This window comes from Carcharhinus amblyrhynchos, chromosome 3 (assembly GCF_965287045.1).
Source record: "Carcharhinus amblyrhynchos chromosome 3, sCarAmb.v2.hapA, whole genome shotgun sequence".
Classification (NCBI taxonomy): Eukaryota; Metazoa; Chordata; class Chondrichthyes; order Carcharhiniformes; family Carcharhinidae; genus Carcharhinus; species Carcharhinus amblyrhynchos.
In genome coordinates this window covers 62,021,908-62,043,663 of record NC_137326.1, presented here as the reverse complement: position 1 = coordinate 62,043,663, position 21,756 = coordinate 62,021,908, and the positions used below count along the sequence as shown (strand labels likewise).

At 45.2% G+C, this 21,756-nt stretch overlaps 1 protein-coding gene across 6 annotated transcripts in view; it reads left to right on the top strand.

Moving 5' to 3' along the window:
* The window catches only part of ip6k1 (inositol hexakisphosphate kinase 1), a 102,034-nt gene that overhangs the window by 59,453 nt on the left and 20,825 nt on the right, over window positions 1–21,756 (top strand). For all 6 annotated transcript variants that reach the window (XM_080184680.1, XM_080184652.1, XM_080184672.1 and 3 more), the window contains one exon: window positions 16,733–16,937. In XM_080184680.1, coding sequence (XP_080040806.1) covers window positions 16,733–16,937 — 205 coding nt within the window. The remainder of the gene's footprint in view (window positions 1–16,732; window positions 16,938–21,756) is intronic.

The following is a 21,756-nucleotide window of genomic DNA, read 5'->3' as shown; positions in this document are numbered from 1 at the left end:
GGCATTCAAGTCAGGTGACCCTGACCTATACAAGAGATCCAGATATGATCTATGGAGATTCATCAGAGATGACAAAAGACAGGACAGGACGAAGCTAGAGTCCCAGGCTAACTACACTGACCCCTGCCGACTATGGCAAGGTCTGCAAGACGTAACAGGCTACAAGATGAAGGCATGTAAAATCGGTTCCAATGCACTCTTCCCTGGTGAGCTCAACACATTAGTTTTGAGCAAGAGGTCGGTGAAAGCACGCCTCCATCCTGGAAGCCTCGGATGAACCTGTATCCAATGTCACCATCGCAGAAGTCAGAGCAATCTTCTTGAAAGTCAACACATGGAAAGCACTGGCCTGGATGAGGTACTTGGACGTGCATTCAGATCCTGCGTGGTCCACCTAGCAGGGATATTCATAGACATCTTTAACCTCTCTTTACACCAATCTGAAGTCCCGATCAGCTCCAAAAGATGACCATCATCCCAGTACCAAAGAAAAGCCAAACAGCATGCCTTAATGACTATCATCTGGTGGCTCTGAGATCTATCATTATGAAGTGCTTCGGAAGGTTAGTCATAGCAAAAATCTATTCTGGCCCCTCAAATTTCCTGGATCCGCTACAGTTTGCCTATTGCTGTAACAGGTCCACAGCAGACGCCATCTCCCTGGAACACCTAGATAACAAAGGCACCTATGTCAGACTCCTATTTATTTACCACAGCTCAACCTTCAACACCATTATTTCTACAAAACCAAACTTCATGGCCTGGGGCTTGGCTCCTACCTCTGTGACTGGATCCTAGACTCCCTAACCCACAGACCACAATCAGTAAGGATAGGCAACAACACCACCTCCATGATCATCCTAAACACCAGTACTCCACAAGGTTGTGTCCTCAGACGCTTATTATACTCCTTACCCACCTATGATTAAGTGGCCAAATTCCTGCCCAGCTCAATTTTTAAGCTTGCTGATGAAACCACCATAGTGGGTCGGATCTCAAGCAATGATGATATAGAGTACAGGAAAGAGGTAATCTCTGGATTACTTCCAATGCCACATGCCAGTGAGGGTAAGAACAGGAGAATATGCAGATGAAGGTGTGGCTAAAGAACTGGAACAGGGGACAGGCATTCAGATTCTTAGATAATTGGGATCTTTTCTGGGGCAGAGGTGACCTGTTTAAGAGGGACAGATTGCATCTGAACTAGAGGAGAATCAGTATCCTAGGGGGTGGATTTGCTAGTGCTACAAGAAAGGGTTAAAAATAGATTGACGGGAGTAAGTTCCTCAGCAGCAAGGAAGAAAATGAGGGGCTGAAGCATGATAGGCAAGAGCACAGCAGGAGCAGGGAAAAGCTTTTGGATTAAATTGCATCTATTTCAATGCAAGAGAGCTGACAGGTAAGGCTGATGAACTCAGGGCCTAGATAGGTACATGGGACTGGGATATTATTGCCATAACTGAAAATGGCTACAGTAGGGACAGGACTAGCAGCTTAATGTTGCAGCGTTTGAAGCTTTGCAACTGAGCTCAAAAACCACAGCAGTAAAGGTGCCAATCTGTAGAGAAGATCTAACTATCTGTTTTAATGTTTCCAGTTGCCTACTGTAGCCTCAATTTTGAGAGTTCTAAATTGCCGCCCTCATGTTCAGGGTTTGGTTTCGGGTTCTGGAAACCCAGATCAAATATTTTAATCATTTTCATCTTCGTGGTATCACTTCCTCATCCCTAAAACCTGTTCTCATAATTTAAACCTTTGATTTGCAGAATAGTTCTATAACTTTGCATTGTATCTTGTCAAAGGCCAAAATATCATTCCTGGGGTGAGATGCCTGGAACTATACACAGTATTCCAAATGGACTTCTCTTGTTCCTATTCTTCCCTTTAGTTTTGTAAATGTGATGCTTGGAACTTTGATTCCCCTCAATCCCACCCAATGTCTGACATTTCCCTCTCCACCATCCGCATCTGACAGGAGCTTACTGATATCTGACACTATCCACTCTGCACCTCCCATTCCCCACCTCATCCAGTGGTTCTCCACACCACCCCTCCCCCTCCCCCCCCCCCCCCCACCCCCAATTCTATCCACTTGCCTTAGGTACTGACATTCTTCCTGGCCAGTCAATTTAAACTTAACCTGGTTTAAAAATAAAAGCCGGAGGGCTGTTCTCCTTTAATGCAACTTTCCCACATTGATGCTGTGCTTTGGAGACAGCTGCACCACCTGGATTTCCATGGACTCAAGTCAGAAGATCAGCCAAGCCAGACATGAAACAAATTTCATGCAATTGAGCAAGTTATAGCCCATTGTGCACTTTATTAGAAAGCTTGATAGATTTAGTAATGTTACTTCAAGAACATAGGCAGCAGCTACTGTGCCATGGAGAGGTAAAATGTGGGTGTGTGGCAACAGTTTCCAACAGTGGAGGGAGACTCTCATCTCTGCAGAGTCACTGGAAGACAACACAAATTGTACTTTAACCCAGGAAATATCCTGAGGGGCTTCACAGAAGAGCAGAAGGTTTTGAACAGCAGAGGAAGACTGAGATCTCAGTTGAGGAGGGTCTTAAAAGTCTGAAAGAAATAATAATAAGGGAGGGAAATCGGTGCAGTTTAGAGGAGGTTTCAAAGAACAACCCAGCACGGGAAACAGGCCCTTCGGCCCAACGAGCCCACACCGCCACATCACCCTACACTTATTCTACCCTGCGTGTCTACGAATGGAACCCCTAACTTAGCCAGATTCAGGGGAGAATAGTGTCAATTTGGTAAACCAATCAGCCTAAGAGCACATCTTTGGGGTGTGGGAGGAAACCCACGCAACCACAGGGAGAATGCACAAACTCCCACAGACACAGGCCCAAATCCATGTATCTGCATAGCCAGCAGTGCTAGTCACCGAGCTGTTGCGGCGCCCGTCTACCGGTCCACGATCAAGCACAGACACCAACACGAAGTACTAGGCCACTCCCGGAACCTCCAAGAGCAGCCCACGCACGACCCACCGTGTGCATGCCCCTCGTTTGACAACGAGGTGGACCTCCACCTGCGGAATAAAAAGACAAAAACGTTAACTTACAAGTCTGCATTTCCGGTGTCTCCCGAGGTTCTGACCTTATTTAATAGCCCCTACTATAACCCTTCATCCTCGTTTCACTCGTGTCTAACTGAACCTTAAACGAGTCCAACGTTCCTGCCTCCACCACCCTCCTCGGTAGCGCGTTCCATACCCCCACAACTCTCTGCGTAAAAAACCTTCCTCTCTCATCCAAATTATACCTCTCCCCCCTCACCCTTAAATCATGACCTCTCGTATTTGTACCCAATCTAGGGAGCAGTCTCTCACTATTGACTCTATCTATTCCCTTCAGTATCTTATATACCTCTATCATGTCCCCCCTCAACCTCCATCTTTCCAAGGAGAAAAGCCCCAGTTTCTCCAACCTTTCCTCGTACCCCAGCCCCTCCATGCCAGGCAACATCCTGGTAAACCTCCTCTGAACCCTCTCCAGAGCCTCCACGTCCTTCCGGTAGTAAGGTGACCAGAACTGGACGCAGTACTCCAAATGCGGTCTAGCCAACGTTCTATACAACTGAAGCATTAGACGGCAGCTTTTATACTCTATACCCCTACCTATAAAGGCTAGCATTCCATAAGCCTTCCTAACAACCTTCTCCACTTGTGTCGCAACCTTCATGGATTTGTGAACCTGCACTCCCAGGTCCCTCTGTATGTCTATACTCCTAATCGGTCTACCTTTTATCACATAGCTCCTCTCTGCATCATTCCTTCCAAAATGCATCACCTCGCATTTGTCAGGATTATTATTTAACTTAAAGCTTAATTGACTTTAATGCAAAACGTTACCCCTTACAACTGGGCTGCAACTCATGAACAATCAACAGCCACACACCCCCATGAACCCAATTCTTCAGAACTGGACGCGACCAACACAAAACTCCCATCCCTGTAGTCATTTGTGAGCTTGCTGGTGCATCAGCAGGTTGTATAAGTGAGTGAATCCCATCCCACACTCGGAGCAGATGAACAAGCTTGCCCGAGAGTGGCATCTCTGGTGTCTAAGGAGGGTGGAGGACTGAGTGAACCGCTTACCGCACTCGGCAGGGGAACGGCCGCTCCCCGCTGTGAACTCGCAGGTGACTGAGCAGGGTGGAAGACTGGGCGAACCCCTTCCCGCACTCCGAGCAGGTGAACGGTCTCTCCCCGGTGTGGATGCGCTGGTGCCTCAGCAAGGTGTAGGATTGAGTGAACCCTTTTCCGCACCCAGAGCAGGTGAAGGGCCTCTCGCCGGCCTGAGCCCCCGGCTGTCCCAACGGGGCTGTGGGCTGACTCAGTCCCTCCCCGCTCTCTGGGACGGCGGACTGCCTCTCTGCGGGGTGACTGCGCTGCTGGTGGTCAGCCAGTTCAGACGACCGCCTGAAGCTCGTCTGGCACTGGGAGCACTGGAACTGTGTCTCCTCCGTGTGAGCGCGTCGGTGGCGTATGAGTTCCACAGAGCTTTTATAGCACTTCCCGCAGTTGGGGCAGCGGAAGGGTCTCTCGTCGGTGTGGACCTGCTGGTGCGTCTGCAGGTTGGTCGAGAAAATGAACCCCTTCCCGCACTCGGAGCAGGTGAACGGCCTCTCCCTGGTGTGAACTCGCTGGTGCATCTGCAGGTTGGTGGACTGAGTGAACCCCTTCCCGCAGTCGGGGCAGGTAAGTGGCCTCTCGCCGGTGTGGGTGCGCTGGTGCGCCAGCAGGGTGGAAGATTTAGTGAAGCCCTTTCCGCAGTCTGAGCAGGTGAAGGGCCTCTCCCCGGTGTGGGTGCGCTGGTGGATCTCCAGCTCGGACGGGTAATCGAACCCCTTCCCGCAGTCCCCGCACTTCCACGGTTTCTCCCAGGTGCCACTGCACTTGTGCTTCGACAGGCTGGACAGCCGGCTGAAGCCTCGCCCACACTCGGGACAGGTGTGCGGTTTCTGCCCGCCGTGATCGCTGGTCCCTTCCATGTTGAAAAGCCAACGATCACCAGTTGAAGAAGAATTGGACAACTCCTGGTGCTGTGCCTGGTTTCAGGCTCCCGACTGCAAATCTGCGGCTTCTTGTTGGCTTTTCAGGTCTCCACTGGGTGTGTGTGTGTGTATATGTGGAGTCTCACCTCCCACCCACTGCCCCTAACGCTGCCCCCCCCCCCCCCCCGCCTGCAGACAAAACAAGCGTCTGTCTCTGGACAAGGCTGAACTATTTATAAAAGAAGACAAGTTCAATACCATATTTTCAGTTGTGTTTGTTGGAGGACAAGAAGCAAATAGTCTGAGAGGCATGTGGTACTACTGTGGGTGGCTGAGTTTGGCAAATGTTGACCTTTGTGTAGGATGGAACACCAAAGGAGATTTGGAAGATCCAAGTCTGCAAGTGAAGATTCAATACGTTGGGAAAGGAAGAGGATTACAAAACTGTACAAATTGTTTTTAAATAAGGACTGCTTTGTGGTATCTTCTAACCATAATTCAGATCAACAAGCAATGGAAGGAAATCAAGAGTTTGTGATACTGAAACTTCTCGCCATTTAAAAAGATCGCCTCCTTTTTCCTGAGCAATTTGATATGGCTTTGATTGTTTGTTGCTGGTTTAATAGTGTTGACCTCAAGTGAAAATATACTTCAAGACAGGGTTGACCGGTATGTTAAAATTAATTTAGTCTGAAGATTGTGTTGTGCTGTTAGCTAGATTGATCTCTCTACTTGTTGCAATTCTGAGCATCAGACTTTACAAACTAGTGAAAAATGCTGCACACCACTCCTCTTGTAACAGTATCTATAGTGTGCTTATATTGAAACCATAACTGTCGGCATTTTCTCAGTGTCCAACATCCTGGGATTTGAAGGATGGTAGAGCCATAGTTCTGACTTGGAGAGGCTTCTTTGCCATATTGTCTTTCAGAAAGGGCTCATGCTCACATATTATCCTCAAAGTAATCTGAAAGGGCTCTCTGGATGGCTCATTGGGTTTTTCCAGGTCATCCCTGAGCTCTGCAGTTCACCTGCTACCATTCCCAACAGTGAAAATTAAATTAGTTTTCAAAACTTTGCTTCCCTCTGCAGTCATACTGTGTGTGGTCTAAGTGGCTATGAACTGCTCTGTTTGGAAGTTTGAGACACATTGGGTAAAACCCTTCTACTGGTTAAGAACTAACGTTCCGGTGCTACCTCATGATGAGTTTTTCAATGACATTTGCAGTGAGTGGCATTTTGAGGAATTTGTTTTTTTACCTTGGCAGAAGTGTCTCTCTCTCTCTCTCTCCTTTTCCACCCTTCGCCCCACCTCCCTCCTTCTTCTGCGTTCTCCCCCACCCCTCCCCTTAACCTTATTCTGCTCTAATGCAAAACATAACCAGGCAAGTGATTTGATCTTGTTAGAATTGTAGAAGGAGGTTGTTGAGTCTGTCATGTCTCTAAAAGGGCAGTTGACCTAATCCCACTCCTCTGCATTATCCCTGTTCTGCTAATTTTTCCTTTTTCTGATAATGATCCAGTTCTTTTTTGGAAACCTCAAAAACCTGCCTCCATCATGCTTTTGGGTAATGCATTCTTGTGCTGCTTTTGCCAATAATCCTAAAACCTTTGGTTCTTGATCCTTGCATCAGTAGGAACAGTTTCTCCCTATCTAATTTGTCCAGACAACTAATAATCTTGAATTTTTAAATCTCCTCTCAATTTTTTCTTCTCCAAACAAAACTTTCACCAATCTTACTACGGAATTGAAATTTCTCATCCCTGGGACCATTCTCTGACTCTTTCCTTCACTATTTCTAACGCTTTCACTCCTTCCTAAAGTGTGGTGCCTAGATCTGAACACACTACTCTAGTTGAGGCTGTACCAGAATTTTTATGTAGGTTTAACATAACTTCCATGTTTTTGTATTATTTGCCCTAGTTGATAAAACCCAGGATGTTATATATATACTCTATTCCGTAGAATCCCCACAGTGCTGAAGGCGGCCACTTTGCCCACTAAGTCTGTACCAGCTTCCCGAAAGAGCATCAAACCCAATGAATCTAATATCAGTGGTAGGAAAATTATTGGAAAAAGTTGAGGGATAGAATTAATCTCCATTTAAAGAAATGCATTGGCCGTGCTAATTCTCCTGCAGTGTTCCCGAACAGGCGTCAGAGTGTGGCAAAGAGGGGATTTTCACAGTAACTTTGTTGCAATGTTAATGTAAATCTACTTGTGACACAAAAAGGCAGAGGATGATGTTTGAATATTTGTTTGTGACTGGAAGCCTATGTCCATTGATGTACCACAGGGATCAATACTGGATCCCTTGCTGTTTGTAGTGTACATTAATGATCTAAATATGAATGTGTCAGGAATGATCAGTAAGTTCTGAAATGACATGAAATTTGGTAGTGGTAAATAGCAAGGAAGAAAGTCTTAGATTGCTGGGTGATGTAGACAGGTTGTTTAGAAGGACAGAGCAGTGGAAATGAAACTTAACTGTGAATTGCGAAATTAATCATTTTGAGAGGACTAATAAGGCAAAGGAATATAGAATGAGTACTAGAATGCTAGGAAGTACAGAACCGTTGTTTGCTGGAGCAGAGGAGTGAAGGAGCAGAGAGAGAGATAAGAATTTACCTGTTAAAAACCTGTTTAAATAAGTTTAAAGCACTTTGTTCCTTGTAGAACTGTTTAAATCATTTAAAAGCATTTTTGCGGGCTTTTTGTATTTACCTCTAAGAATTCTGAGGGAGTGGTTAGAAGGGAGTTGTGGGCCAGCAAGCTTTAAATCAGCGCCAGGTTTAAAAAGAGGCCTGGTATAGACAGCGGGCAGCGTCAGAGCGGGCAGTGGAGTGAGAGGGAAGCAGAGTGAGCTATTAGGGCTTAAGATCCAAAGGGCTTAGGAGAAAAAGGGCCAGGTAAGTTCATGTGGAAATTTTCAATACTACTACAGTGAATAATGGAGGGGCATGTGATGTGTTGTTTCTGTATGATGTGGGAACTGGTGGACCCCAGGGTCCTTCCCAGTGACCATGTCTGCAGTAAGTGCAGGTTGCTGGAGGAGCTCCAGCTCAAGGTAGATGAGCTGGCCTCTGAGCTACAGACGCTGAGGCTCATCAGGGGGAGAGAGAGTGCCATTGTCAATGGGGTGCAAGTGACATCCACCCCCCCCCTAGACAGGCTAACTCTAAGGGTCAGGAACAAGAGGGGGCTGCTGAGAGGAGGAAGGGGGGTGGGGAGAGGAGGCCTCAGCCTCTCAATATGCATAACAGGTTTGAGGCTCTTGCTTCCAGTGTGGACGAGGACGAGGGAGGTGAGGTTCGTGAGCAAACTGCACATGGTACAGTGATGCAGCAGGACATAGGCAAGGAGAAGGTGAAAAGGAACATAGTAGTGATTGGGGATAGTGGGGTGAAGGGTATTGACACTGTCCCTTGTCACAACGACAAAGTGCACAGAAGGGTGTGTTGTCTGCCTGGTGCTCGGGTCCGGGATGTCGTATCTGGGCTGCAGAGGAACCTGCAGAGGAGGGTGCGAATCTGGTTGTTGTGGTACATGTAGGTGCCAACGACGTAGGCAAAATGCGAACTGAGGATCTGGGGAGGGAGTATGAGAAGCTGGGAATGGAATTAAAGAGTAGAACCGACAAGGTAGTTATCTCTGGGCTACTGCCTAAACCGAGTGCAGACGGGCATAGGGTTGATAGGATTAAGGAAGTGAATGGGTGGCTCAGGGATTGGTGTGGGAGGAATGGGTTTGAATTTATGGGGCATTGGCATCAGTATTGGGGTAGGTGGGACCTGTTCGGGCGGGATGGGGTTGGTCTGAACCATGCTGGGACCAGAGTGCTGGCGAATAGAGTAAAGAGGACTGTAGACATGGCTTTAAACTAATTGGGGGGGGGGAGGGTGCGAGGGTAGGTGACATTACGGGGTCTAAAGTTGAGGAGAGGGTTCAGGTAAGGGTAGAGGCTGAGGATGTCCCAATAATAGAGGGAGTAGGGGGCGTGAGTATGGTTGGTGGCGTTACAGCAAATAGGGTCCAGGTGAAGGCTGGGATGAAGGCTCTTTATCTGAATGCACGAAGCATTCGGAATAAAGTGGATGAGCTGGTGGCGCAGATCGGCACAAATGGATATGATCTGGTGGCCATTACAGAGATGTGGCTGCAAGGTGACAGGGACTGGGAGCTGAATGTCCAGGGGTATCAAGTGTTTAGGAAGGATAGGCGGGAGGGAAAAGGGTGGGGCGTAGCTCTGCTGAGTAAGGATAGCATCAGGGTGGTAGCAAGGGATGATTCTGGAGCCAAGGAGCAGAAAGTGGAATCGTTGTGGGTAGAGATTAGGAACAGCAAAGGGAGGAAGATGCTGGTGGGTGTCGTCTATAGGCCCCCGAATAATGATCTGGAGGTGGGGCAGGCTGTTAACGCGCAAATAAGTGCGGCGTGCAGGATTGGGACGGCCGTAGTTATGGGGGATTTCAATCTACATATAGATTGGTCGACCCATGTTGGACACAGTGGGCTTGAGGAGGAGTTCTTGGAATGCTGCTGGGATAGTTTCCTGGAACAGTGTGTGTTGGAGCCAACGAAGGAGCGTGCTATCTTGGACCTGGTGTTATGTAATGAGGCGGGTAGAATTAGGGACCTTGCGGTGAAGGATCCTCTTGGGGAGAGTGATCATTGTATGGTGGAGTTTCTGGTGCAGATGGAGGAGGAGAAAGTGGGTTCCCGGACGCGCTTCCTTTGTTTGAACAGAGGGGAGTACGGTAGGATGAGAGAAGAATTGGCGAATGTGGACTGGGGGAGCACGTTGGAAGGTAGGTCTGCTGAGGAGCAGTGGAGGATCTTTAAGGAGATCTTTCTTGGTGCTCAGCGGAAATTTATTCCGATGGTCAAAAAGGACAGTAGGAGGAGAGGTAATAAGCCGTGGATAACGAAGGAGGTGAAGGAAAGTGTTAAATTAAAAGCGGAGGCATTTAGAGTAGCTAAGAGTAGTGGGCGAGAAGAGGATTGGGAGAGGTTTAAATGTCAACAAAGATGGACAAAGAAGTTGATAAAAGAGGGTAGGAGAAACTATGAAGCTGGGCTAGTGCTTAATATAAAAAAGGATAGCAAGAGTTTTTATAAATATATAAAAATGAAGATGCTGGCTAGGGTGAACGTTGGTCCCTTAGAGGATGATAAGGGGGACTTAGTGGTAGGGGATGGGGATATGGCTGAGGTCCTGAATAACTTTTTGTTTCTGTCTTCACGGAGGCGGACGTGAATAATTTGCCGGGTGTTAGAGATGGAAAGGTGGTAGGACTGGAGGGTCTTAATGACATTACTGTTACTAGAGAGGAGGTGCTCGACAGACTGGAGAGGCTGATTGTGGACAAGTCGCCAGGACCGGATGGAATGCATCCGAGGGTTCTGAAAGAAACGGCGGAGGTGATAGCGGATGCCTTGGTGGTTATTTTCCAGACATCGCTGGATTCTGGGGAAGTGCCGGAAGATTGGAAAACGGCTAATGTTACGCCGTTGTTCAAGAAGGGTGCCAGGCAAAAGGCGGGGAATTATAGGCCGGTTAGTTTAACGTCTGTCGTAGGTAAAATGTTAGAATCCGTCATCGAGGAGGAAATAGCAAGGCATTTTGAGAGGAATTGCTTGATAGAGCAGACGCAGCACGGTTTCGTTAAAGGGAAGTCGTGTCTGACAAATTTACTGGAGTTCTATGAGGATGTGTCTAGGGCGGTGGATAGAGGAGAGCCGGTGGATGTGGTCTTTCTTGATTTTCAGAAGGCGTTTGACAAGGTACCTCACGAGGTTATTGCAGAAGGTCAGGGGACATGGAGTTGGGGGTAGGGTGTTAGCGTGGATAGAGGATTGGTTGTCAAATAGGAGGCAGAGAGTGGGGGTCAATGGGCGCTATTCGGATTGGCGGATGGTGACTAGTGGAGTGCCCCAGGGGTCGGTGCTGAGGCCTCAGCTATTTACCATTTATATAGATGATCTGGAGGAGGGAACCGAGTGTACGGTGTCGAAATTTGCTGATGACACCAAGATTGGTGGAAAGGCAAATTGTGCGGAGGGTGTGGAGAGTCTACAGAAGGATCTAGATAGGCTGGGCGAATGGGCCAGGAAATGGCAAGTGGAATTTAATGTTGGCAAGTGCGAGGTGGTCCACTTTGGTAGGAATAATGGTAGGAAGGATTATTACTTACGTGGAGAAAAACTGCATCAGGCGGCGGTGCAGAGGGACCTTGGGGTCCTTATGCATGAGTCGCAAAAACCCAGCTTGCAGGTGCAGCAGGTGGTCAGGAAGGCTAATGGGATGCTGGCCTTCATAGCGAGAGGGATTGAATATAAAAGTAGGGAGGTCTTGCTGCGGCTGTATAGGGCATTGGTGAGGCCGCAGCTGGAGTACTGTGTGCAGTTTTGGGCGCCGTACTTACGCAAGGATATTTTGGCCTTGGAGGGAGTGCAGAGGAGGTTTACTAGGCTGATGCCGGAGTTGAGGGGGTTGAACTATGAGGAGAGGCTGAATAAACTAGGCTTGTACTCGTTAGAGTTTAGAAGAATGAGGGGAGATCTCATTGAGACGTATAAGATGATGAATGGGATGGATAGGATAGAGGTGGAAAGACTCTTCCCACTCAAAAAAGACAATAGGACTAGGGGGCACAACCTCAAGATAAAGGGGGGGTGGTTTAGAACGGAGTTGAGGAGGAACTTCTTCACTCAAAGGGTGGTGAATCTCTGGAATTCTCTGCCCGTTGAAGTGGTGGAGGCTACCTCGCTAAATATTTTTAAGACGTGGGTTGATGGGTTTTTGATAAGAGAGGGGATTAAGGGTTATGGGGAGAGGGCGGGAATGTGGAACTGAGCCACGACAGATCAGCCATGATCTTCTTGAATGGCGGGGCAGGCTCGAGGGGCTAGATGGCCTACTCCTGCTCCTATTTCTTATGTTCTTATGTAAGACCTGAGGGACCTTGAGATGCTTGTCCTTAAATCCCTGAATGCAACAGGACAGGTAGATAAGGTGGTTGCAAAGGCAAATAGGATACATATCTTGATTAACAAAGATATAGAATGTGAGAGCAAGGAGGTTATGTTGGAACTGTATAAAATGTCATTAGGCCATAGCTAGAGTACTTTCTGTAGTTCTGGTTGCTGCAGTATAGGGAGGACGTGATTACATTAGAGAGGTTGCAGTGGAGATTCGCCACAATGTTGCCTGACTAGAGCATTTCAGCTATGAAGAAAGGCTGGTCAGGTCTTACAGCAGAGGAGAGATCTGATCAAGCTGTACAAAATTATCAGGGACATGGATAAGAAGGAACTTTCCCACTTAATAGAGGGGTCAATAACCAGTGAGCCATGGAATTAAGTTAAGGTGCAGGAGATTTAGAGGGGATTTGAAGAACAACATTTTCACCTAGAGGATGGTGGAAATTTGGAAGTCTGCCTGAAAGGGTTATAGAGGCAGGAACTCTCAACTTTTAAAAAGCATTTAGATGAGCACTTGAAAAGCCATAGCATATAAGGCAATGGACTAAGCATCGGAAAATAGGATGAGAATAAATAGGTGCTTGATGGCCAGCGTTGACACAGTGGGCCAAAAGGCTTTTTGTGCTGTTGAACTTTATGAATATGATAACCAGCTAGTGAGGAGAGGTTGATCACTTCCCACCAAAAGGGGGTTTAAAAAAAAGAGATGAATAGTTAAAAGCCTCTAGCTTTCCATTCTTTTTTTCTGGAGAAAGATTCATTCATCACAGACTCCTAGATACTTCACACGCTCCAGCTATATACCGAACCCACTTGGACTAATTTATGGATTCTAGCGACTCTATTTTCTTGTTCTCCAGCAACGTCAGGTTACGTGAATTAGAATTTAATTATGGAGAATTAATTATTTCAAAATCTTTCACTAACAATCCCAAATTTTGATTAAATGAATTTGTTATTTGAGTCTTGTGTGAGTGAAGAATCAACAGGGCTGCAAGAATTAGAAGTGTACCCCCTGTGCCAAATTACTCAGGAGTGTACCCACCATGAGAGTGCACCCAGGATGCTTGTCATTTCCAGATTGTCTGTTGTGATTTTCGAGGATGTTCCTTGTATGGCAACTGGACAGATGAATAAATTGGCTTAGTGTCAACTAATGTTTTTTCCTTCTGTTAAGTGTTCTTTTCTGCCATGTGGTCATTTCTTTTTTCCCTCTGCTTTTCCATGCTCTTCCTGACTGCTTGTCTCCAGGCACTCCAGTCACCAGCAAGGACTTCCCATGCATTGACAGCAATTCCAAGCAACTTGAGATCTTGATTGCCGTCATCATTGTATCGCAGACATGGGAGATCTTTTGATTTTGTAGCAATAGCAAGCTGGTCATAGTCCATGTCTTTGGGGATGTGGCTGTTATCCCCACCATTTTTGGTTGATTTGCTGTTGGTCCACACTCAATTCAGTTTTTACATACAGCAGCAGCATGGCATTCTTGGTACTAGTTTTAGCAGGTTGCTGATTATTGTTGATCTGAGGTATGCAAAGCTGTGGACAACCTCTTTGCAGGGCAGAGAGAAACGATCTGCAAGTTGTTGCGAGTGAACTTCAATATGGGATGCCAGCAAAACATCATCAAATAGCAATCTTGCTGCGCACCAGGGAGCGTGCAGTATCACAGTCAGTCCTGTGGTAGCTATGAATGATAAAGATGTTATTGAGGCTGGTATATCTGGTGACAGTGAGATCTAGCAGGATTGGTAGTGTGATCTTGGAAGGCCCTGGCACATCTTGTGATGCTGCTCGGTTAGGAAATAGTTGTTGGTCACAAAGACACCATGGTGACAGCTTAGCTCCATTGCCCTATCCATTTCCATTCATCTTGCCAATTCCTTGGTGCCCTGTGTACATTGGCCAAGCTGTGTCGTTGGTATCCACTCTTGTGTTGAAGTTCCCTAGAAGATATAGGGCCTCAGTGCTGGGAATTCTGCTGATAGCATGAAGTGCCTTATAGAATTGACCCTTGACATCTAAGTGGAGGTGAGTGCACATGCTGGACGAAATATGCACCACTATGAATAGCCTTGAGACGAAACATCCCCAGGCCTTGTTCATCATGGCTGGGGACTTCAATCAGGCCAAGCTTGAGAGTATACTACCAAGTTACCACCAACACGTCTCCTGTTCCACCAGAGGCCCAAATATCCTAGACCACTGCTTCACAAATATCAAACGTGCCTCCCGCTCTATCGCCTGCCCACACTTTGGCAAATCAGACCACAAGGCTGTGCTCCTGGCTTACAAGCAAAAACTGAAGCAGGAGAATCCACCAAAGAAAGTCATGCAATGTTGGTCTGAGGAATCGGATGATCTCTTTCGGGGCTGCTTGGAGTCAGTATTTAAACACTCTGCAACCAGCCTGAACAATACACCACTACAGTAACTGAATTCTTTAAGTGTGTAGAAGACAGTTTGCCAAAGAAGTAAATCTGTGTTCCCCAACTGGAAACTATGGATGAAAAAGCTTATCTACTGCTTGCTGAAGTCCAGGTCTGAGGCATTCAAGTTAGGCAACACTGGTCAATACCAGAAAGCCAGATACAATCTAAGAAGATCCATCAAAGATACCAAAAGACAGTACCATTCCAGGCTAGCCACATTGACCTCCGCCAAGTATGGCAAGGTCTGCAAGATATAACGGCTACAGGACAAAGGCATGTAAAATTGCCGGCTCAAATGCACCCCTCCCCCACGAGCTCAATGCATTCTATGTCCTTTTTGAGCAAGAGGTCAGCAAGAGCATGCCCTCCATCCTGGAAGCCTTGGTTGAAACTGTATCTGGGGTCACTATTGCAGATGTCAGAGTAGCTTTCTCGAAGGTCAACCCATGGAAAGTGACTGGCCTGGATGTATCTGAACAAGCACTCAGATCCTGTGAGGATCAGCTGACGGGGGTGATCACAAACATCTTCAATCTCTCTTTACAACAATCTAAGGCCCCTGTCTGTTTCGAGAAGACGGCCATCATCCCGGTACCTAAGAAAAGCAAGCAGTGTGCCTTAATGACTATCGACCGCTAGCTCTGACACCCATCATTATAAAGTGCTTCAAAAGGCTAGTCATGGCACAAATCAAATTCCAGCCTCTAGGATTACCTGGATCCACTACAGTTAGCCTACCACTGCAACAGGTCCACAGCAGATGCCATCTCCCTGGCCCTGCAGTCAACCCTTCAACACCTAGATAACAACTACACCTAAGCCAAACTCCTTTTTATTGACTATAGCTCAGCCTTCAACACTATTATTCCCATGAAACTTATCTCCAAACTCCGTGACCTGGGCCTTGGCACCTCTCTCTGCAACCAGATCCTGAACTTCCTAATTCACAGACCACAATCAATAAGGATAGCCAACACACCACCTCCACGATCATTCTCAACACTGGTGCCCTACAAGGCTGTGTTCTCAGCACCTTACTATACTCCTTATACACCTATGATGGTGTGGCCAAATTCCCCTCCAGTTTGATTTTCAAGTTTGACGACGACACCACCTTAGTGGTCAAATCTCAAACAAGGATGAGCCTGAGTACAGGAATGAGATAGGGAGTCTGTTGAACTGGTGTGGTGACGATAAATCTCCCCCTCAATGTCAACAAAACGAAGGAGATTGTCATCGACTTCAGGAAGCGTGGTGGAGAACGTGCCCATCTACATCAATGGGAGACGAATTAGAAAAGGGTCGAGAGCTTCCGAGTTTTTAGATGTCCAGATCACCAACAACCTGTCCTGGTCTCTCTCCCTCTCCTCTCTCTCCCTCTCTCTCTCTCTCTCTCTCTCTCTCTCTCCCCCTCCCCCCTCTCTCTCTTTCTCCCCTTGCAAAGTATTGTGCAAGAAACAATACTTTTCACTATGTGTTAATACATGTGACAATAATAAATCAAATCACTGAGTGAGTTCAGTTTCTCGCCTTGCAAATTTTTGTCAATCATAGCTATCTTGTCTGAGTCTTCAACCTGTAGATGGTTGTCAGTAAGACCAGGATGCATGCTCCTGACAGTCAAGATTGCAGTGCTAAAGAATGGTACCTTCTTTGTTGGATTATCTTGCTTGGTGCACAGATTAACAACTCAGTTGTCAAGAGAGGACTTTCTAAGTTCCAAGCACCCATTGAAGCAAGCAGGCTATGGTGGGACAGCACCTGACTGGGAGCTTCTCAGCTTGAGGCAGGCATTAACTAATCAATGAGATGTGATGATCCAAGGTTAAACTTCCTGTATATGTTATGGTGCTTTCGCCTTGTGGATGTTGAGGTGCTGTGAATGTGCTTTACTCACTGGGAAGCCTGAGGAGGTAAAGTGCATGCAGTGAAAAACCTTACTGCTGCTTTCTCTCTCCACGTATGCTTCTGAGCATTTTCCAGCATAAGTATTTTCTGCTTAAACCAAAGGTTGTCATCTTGTAGTTTAAATGTAGATTATGCACTTAGTTGAATTACCTTCTCATGGAAATTAGATTGAGAAAGTGAATTCGATGCTGTTTGTGTTGGATTCCATTTACCAATGGAAATATTAGCTTTGGATTGGTGCTGCTGCATTATAACAGGATGTCGTGAATAGGCAAGAATTGTTAACATTTGAACAATTCCCAAATGCAAAATTGTGTAATAGATTGTTAGTGGAATAATTTGTATAATTGAACTTTGCTTGTTTAAGTATTATGTTATTCCTATCCAGGTGTTGTGCTGGTGTGTTTTGAAGGAGGTCGTGATGGTTACATTAACCTGGTTGCGTACCCATATGTGGAAAGTGAAAATTTAGAGCAAGATGAGGTTCAAGAAAGGGATCAACCTCGCAGGAAACATTCACGGAGAAGCCTTTACCGGTCAACTAGTGGCAGTGAAAACCTGATCCAGAAGGATGATTCTGACAACGCAGAGAGGTAAACAGTGGTTTCAGTGTGTGGGTAAATGAGCTTCAGTGTGGATAGTGTTCATAATATCATTCAGGTGCAGAAAAATCCTGCAGTTCCATGTTTACATAATTCTGATAACTCCAAGCACACGTGACAAGATTGCAATAAGCTGCATTTATACAGTACCTTTAATGTGATAAAATGTCCCAAGGTACTTTACAGGAGCCAAACAAAACCTGTCACCAAGTCGTGTAAGGTGATTCTAGGATAGGTGATAAATAACTTGAAACCAGTTAGTTTTAGGGAGTGTTTTGAAGGAGGAGTGACAGTGAGATTTGAGGAAATTCAAATTCTTGGGGCCCTAAGATGGTAGAAGCATGGTTGCAACTGGTGAAGCAAAAGAAATCAGGAGTGCACAAGAGACCAGAATTGGGTGAACAAAGAGTTGTAGGGACGGAAAAAGTTACAAAGTTCGGACGGGATAAAGCAATGGAGGGATTTGAACATAAGAATGAGAACTTTGAATTGAATGGGTTGTTGTATTGGGCCTTGTGGCAAGAGAACAAGAAGGTCAAGAAATGCTAATGGTTTGGGGTAGAAATTTGGCAAAGCAGAGTACCCTCAGAGGGAAAAATTAAATGAGAGGTGGCAACAGGAGAGAGAGATCTAGAACAGCTAATGAGAAAATAAGGAATTGTAAATAAGTGAAAGAATAGGAGTGATGGGCTCTGATTTAGATCAGCAGTCAAACCCCACACACGAACAGGAAAAAGTTTTCCATGACACACATTTTAAGTGAGGTAGTTGCATTCATGCTATATTTTTTAATTTCATTTAGTACAGATTAATTGTCACTAAAACAACTTTTAAAATCTCCCACCATTTTCATGTTACCTCCTGAAAACCAAATTTCAAAGATGCCAGCTGTACTCCTGTGCCTTATGGAAATCAGCATTCTCCATATATCAAGATTGAATATATTTGCTATTTTACCATGTGCATGGTTACAGATGAATCCAATCTTGCCTTCACTCACTGCCTGTGCATACTCATTTTCCAGATGGAGTTACTGAGTAGCAGCCAGAGGTGGGAACCTCACAAATTTTTCCTTTCATCATCTCAGGAGTTGAAGCAAATTGTAGCACCCCAAGTGTCAGGTCTGCAATTGGCAACTTGACACAGACTAGGAATTAAATCCATAGCCACTTCGTTTTTAGAATTTATTATTTAATGGGATTTGAGTGTTACTGTCGCTGCTAGCATTAAAAGTCAACCACATTGCTGTGGCTCTGTAGTCCAGACTAAGTAAAGATGATAGACTTCCTTCCCTAAAGAACATTAGTGAGCACAATAGGTTTTTATGAACAATCAATGATGTTTACTATTACAGGAACTAATTTTTATTCCAGTTGTTTTTATTTGATTAATTTATTAAAGTTATGTTTTACCAAGTTGTTTGGGATTTGGAGCCGCATCTCCAGAGCATTTCCCTGGGTAGCTGGATTACTGATGTTACCATCGTACATCATCTCCCCTTCTGTGGCTTAGTACTAAACCAGATGAGATTCATTCTCTATTTTACACGATGTTTACTAACTTGAGTGATTTTTGTTAATTTGTTATGCTCTTGATGTAATTACTTTGCAAAAAGGAAATTCTTCATTAGGTGAGTGGACTCCGACTTCCAAGCAGCTCTCCAAAAACTCGTGATCCCAATAAACCTGTTGGACTTTAACCTGGTGTGTGAGACTTCTTGCTGTGCCAACCCCGTCCAATGCTGGAAACTCCACATCATAATTTAGCTGTGTGCAACGTGGAGGGAGAGAAAGCATGCATCAGATGAGAGATTAAAGATCACAGACCTGAAATCTTAACTCGTTTCTTTCTCCACAGATGCTGCCAGGCCTGCTGTGTGTTTGCAGCACTTTCTGTTTCTATTTTACGTTCATGGTATTTTGCTTTTGTGTTGGCTAGATGTTTATTTCATGGGGAGGCAGGCAGTCATTATTTTACTGAATATGATCTAGTCAGGTTTGTTAATCTTCTTTGAAATATTAATGTGTGTAAACATGCTGACTTGCATCAGACACTTAGAACAATTTCTCATGACTCAATAAGCAACCAGCAAGACTGCTTGGAAAATAGAAATGATCAGTACTTTATCCTTCAACAAAACCTGCATCAAAAAAAATTCTATATTTTGATAACTGTCTGGAGGATCTTCAGTTGCCTGTTGAAGACGTGCTAAACAATCTAAATGATGTAGAGAGCTGGCATTGGACTGGGGTGGGCACAGTAAGCAGTGTCACAGCACTAGGTTAAAGTACAACAGGTTGAGGAGCAGCACTCCGAAAGCTTGTGATTCCGAATAAGCCACCTTACTGAATCCTGTAAATGATTGTGATGCAACGTTTCATTGTAAAATCAATCCAACTGTTACTGGAATGAACTTCAATGTACTATTGTTTATATAGTTTCATGGGAAGTCAAATGTTGTACTGAGTATCTTTTTCGCAGGTAACTTTCTGTAGATAAATTTGACTATTTTCTTTAGTCTCAGTAATAAGGCATATCAATTCACTGTTTACCTACTGTCTCCTAAAAACTACAATTTTTAGTACAGTCATTGATGTTGAAAGGATAAATTTCAGCCCTTCATGTCATGCTAGTTGCCTGAAAGAGTAATCCAGTAAGCCCCACTCCTTCACCTTGCTAATCCGGAATATTTCAGATTCTAGGAGATGGATCTTCTGATTTAAAATCTACCTGTTTACAGTTGAGATGTTTTGAACTTGTGGGGAGAGGCCAGTTAGAGCAGCATGAGGAAAGGACTTGCAGTATATCATGCCTTTCACGATCTTCAGGACATGTGTTTTACAGCCATTCAAGCACTGAAATATAGTTACTGCTTTGTCAATTTGCACACACTAAGATCCCACAAACAGTAATGAGATAATAACCAACAGAACTAAACCAAATTGTCTGGTTGCCCAGTACACCAGGACCACAACATTTGTTTAGTGCCATGTGATCGTTTGCATCCACCCAGGTAGACAGACGGGCTCGCAGCTCCCCCATGGCATCTGGAGAATAGCAGCCCCAACAATGAAGTGCATTCTTAATATTGCACTGAGGTGTCCAGCTGAATTATGTTTGAGCCTCCGCTTAATAACAGCATTTATTTCAAGTAAACTGAGATATGGAATGTTTCTGATACATACAGAACCAAGACCAGTATTGAATATTATACCAGGATTTCTGCACAGTCCTGGCATACAGTTTAATTAGAATTGTAGGGGGAACTTAGGTGGGTGTTTGCAATTGTCATACTGTGGCCACTTGAATGGCGAAAAACAGGATGCTGTACAATTGTGGATTGGCAATGTCTATCTGATATAGCTTGATGTTTTCACAGTTTATCTCTCTCACTGAAGTTACCTTCAATATTGTGCAGCATTTTTAACATAATTAGTCTTCAGGTTTTCAAATTTATTAGCAAACCTATCAATAAGTCTTTGGGATGTTGGACTGGGCTGTCACTGTATAACACTGGGAGGGGTTGTTGGGCGGGGGGGTCTCGAATTGGTGAGTACAAGTCTGTAGTTGTGTAAGAATGGAATACAGTACTAGATAGGTTGGATTGTTTTCCCTAGAGCAGAGGAGGCTGAAGGGTGGTGGGGGGTGGTGTTTAATCTGATGGTAACAAAATTACCATGGCAGAAGTGCCCAAGACCGTTCAAGTGGCCACAGTATGACAATTGCAAACACCCACCTAAGCCCTCCCTACAATTGTAATTAATTAAATTGTACAACCAGACTGTGCAGTGGTTTAGAGGAGATCTGAGGAAAACATTCTTCCCAAGAAGGTGATGGAAAAATGGAATGCACTGCCAGACAGGATGGTGGAGGCAGGAACTCTCTCACGATTTAAGAAGCATTGGGACGAGTAGTTAAATCACCAAGGCATAGGCTGTGTACCAAGTGCTGGTTAATGGAATTAGTGTAGGTTGGCATTTGATGGTCGGCATAGACATTGTTGGCTGCAGGGCTTGTTGCTGTGCTATATGACTCTGAATCTGGTCTATTATCTGAAATAGTACTGGTGGGTACAGGTCTGCCATTGTATAAAACTGGGGTAGAGTGCTGGTGGGTGCAGGTCTGTCATGCTGGGATATAGTAGTGGTGGGTACAGTACTAGTGGGGCACAGGTCTGTCACTATAGTACTGATGTAGAATACAGGTGAATATACTAGCTTAAAGCACTTGTGCATTCAGGCCTGTCACTGCAGCACTAAGGTACAGCTCTAGTGGGTACAAATCTATTACTGAAACGTTGTGTGGTACAATACTGATGGGTTCAGGCCTGTCGCTATATCACTGAAGTGCAGTATCATTGGGTGCAGGCCAGCTGCCTAGGTTAGTTTTGATGGATACAAATTGGTAAATATGTTGTGATTGCTCTGAATATATTCTATAGTATGCAAGACCATTGACTTCTATCAGCTCCCCCAATGGCAGCTGCTAAAACCTAGATGTAAAACTGCTGCTACTTACTAAGATCGACAGCTGAGTCAATCTGTTGTCAGTGCAGTGTAAACTTTGAACTGAAGGAATGTTGTCGCATTTAGTAAATGCAGTGGATTAAATTAAGTCTAAGTTCTCATTGAGTTACTGCACTTTAGGCAAGTATTAGAAACTTTTGGCTGTGGCTCACTGAGGATATTCACAGTCCTTTTGTAGAGTCTGTGCTCTGTAGATTCCTTAGTGCTGAATGCAGAGTAAGCCACAGACCGCTATTTGAAGGAGACTCTAAACTTGACTGTGCGATTGAGGATTTGAATTTAGT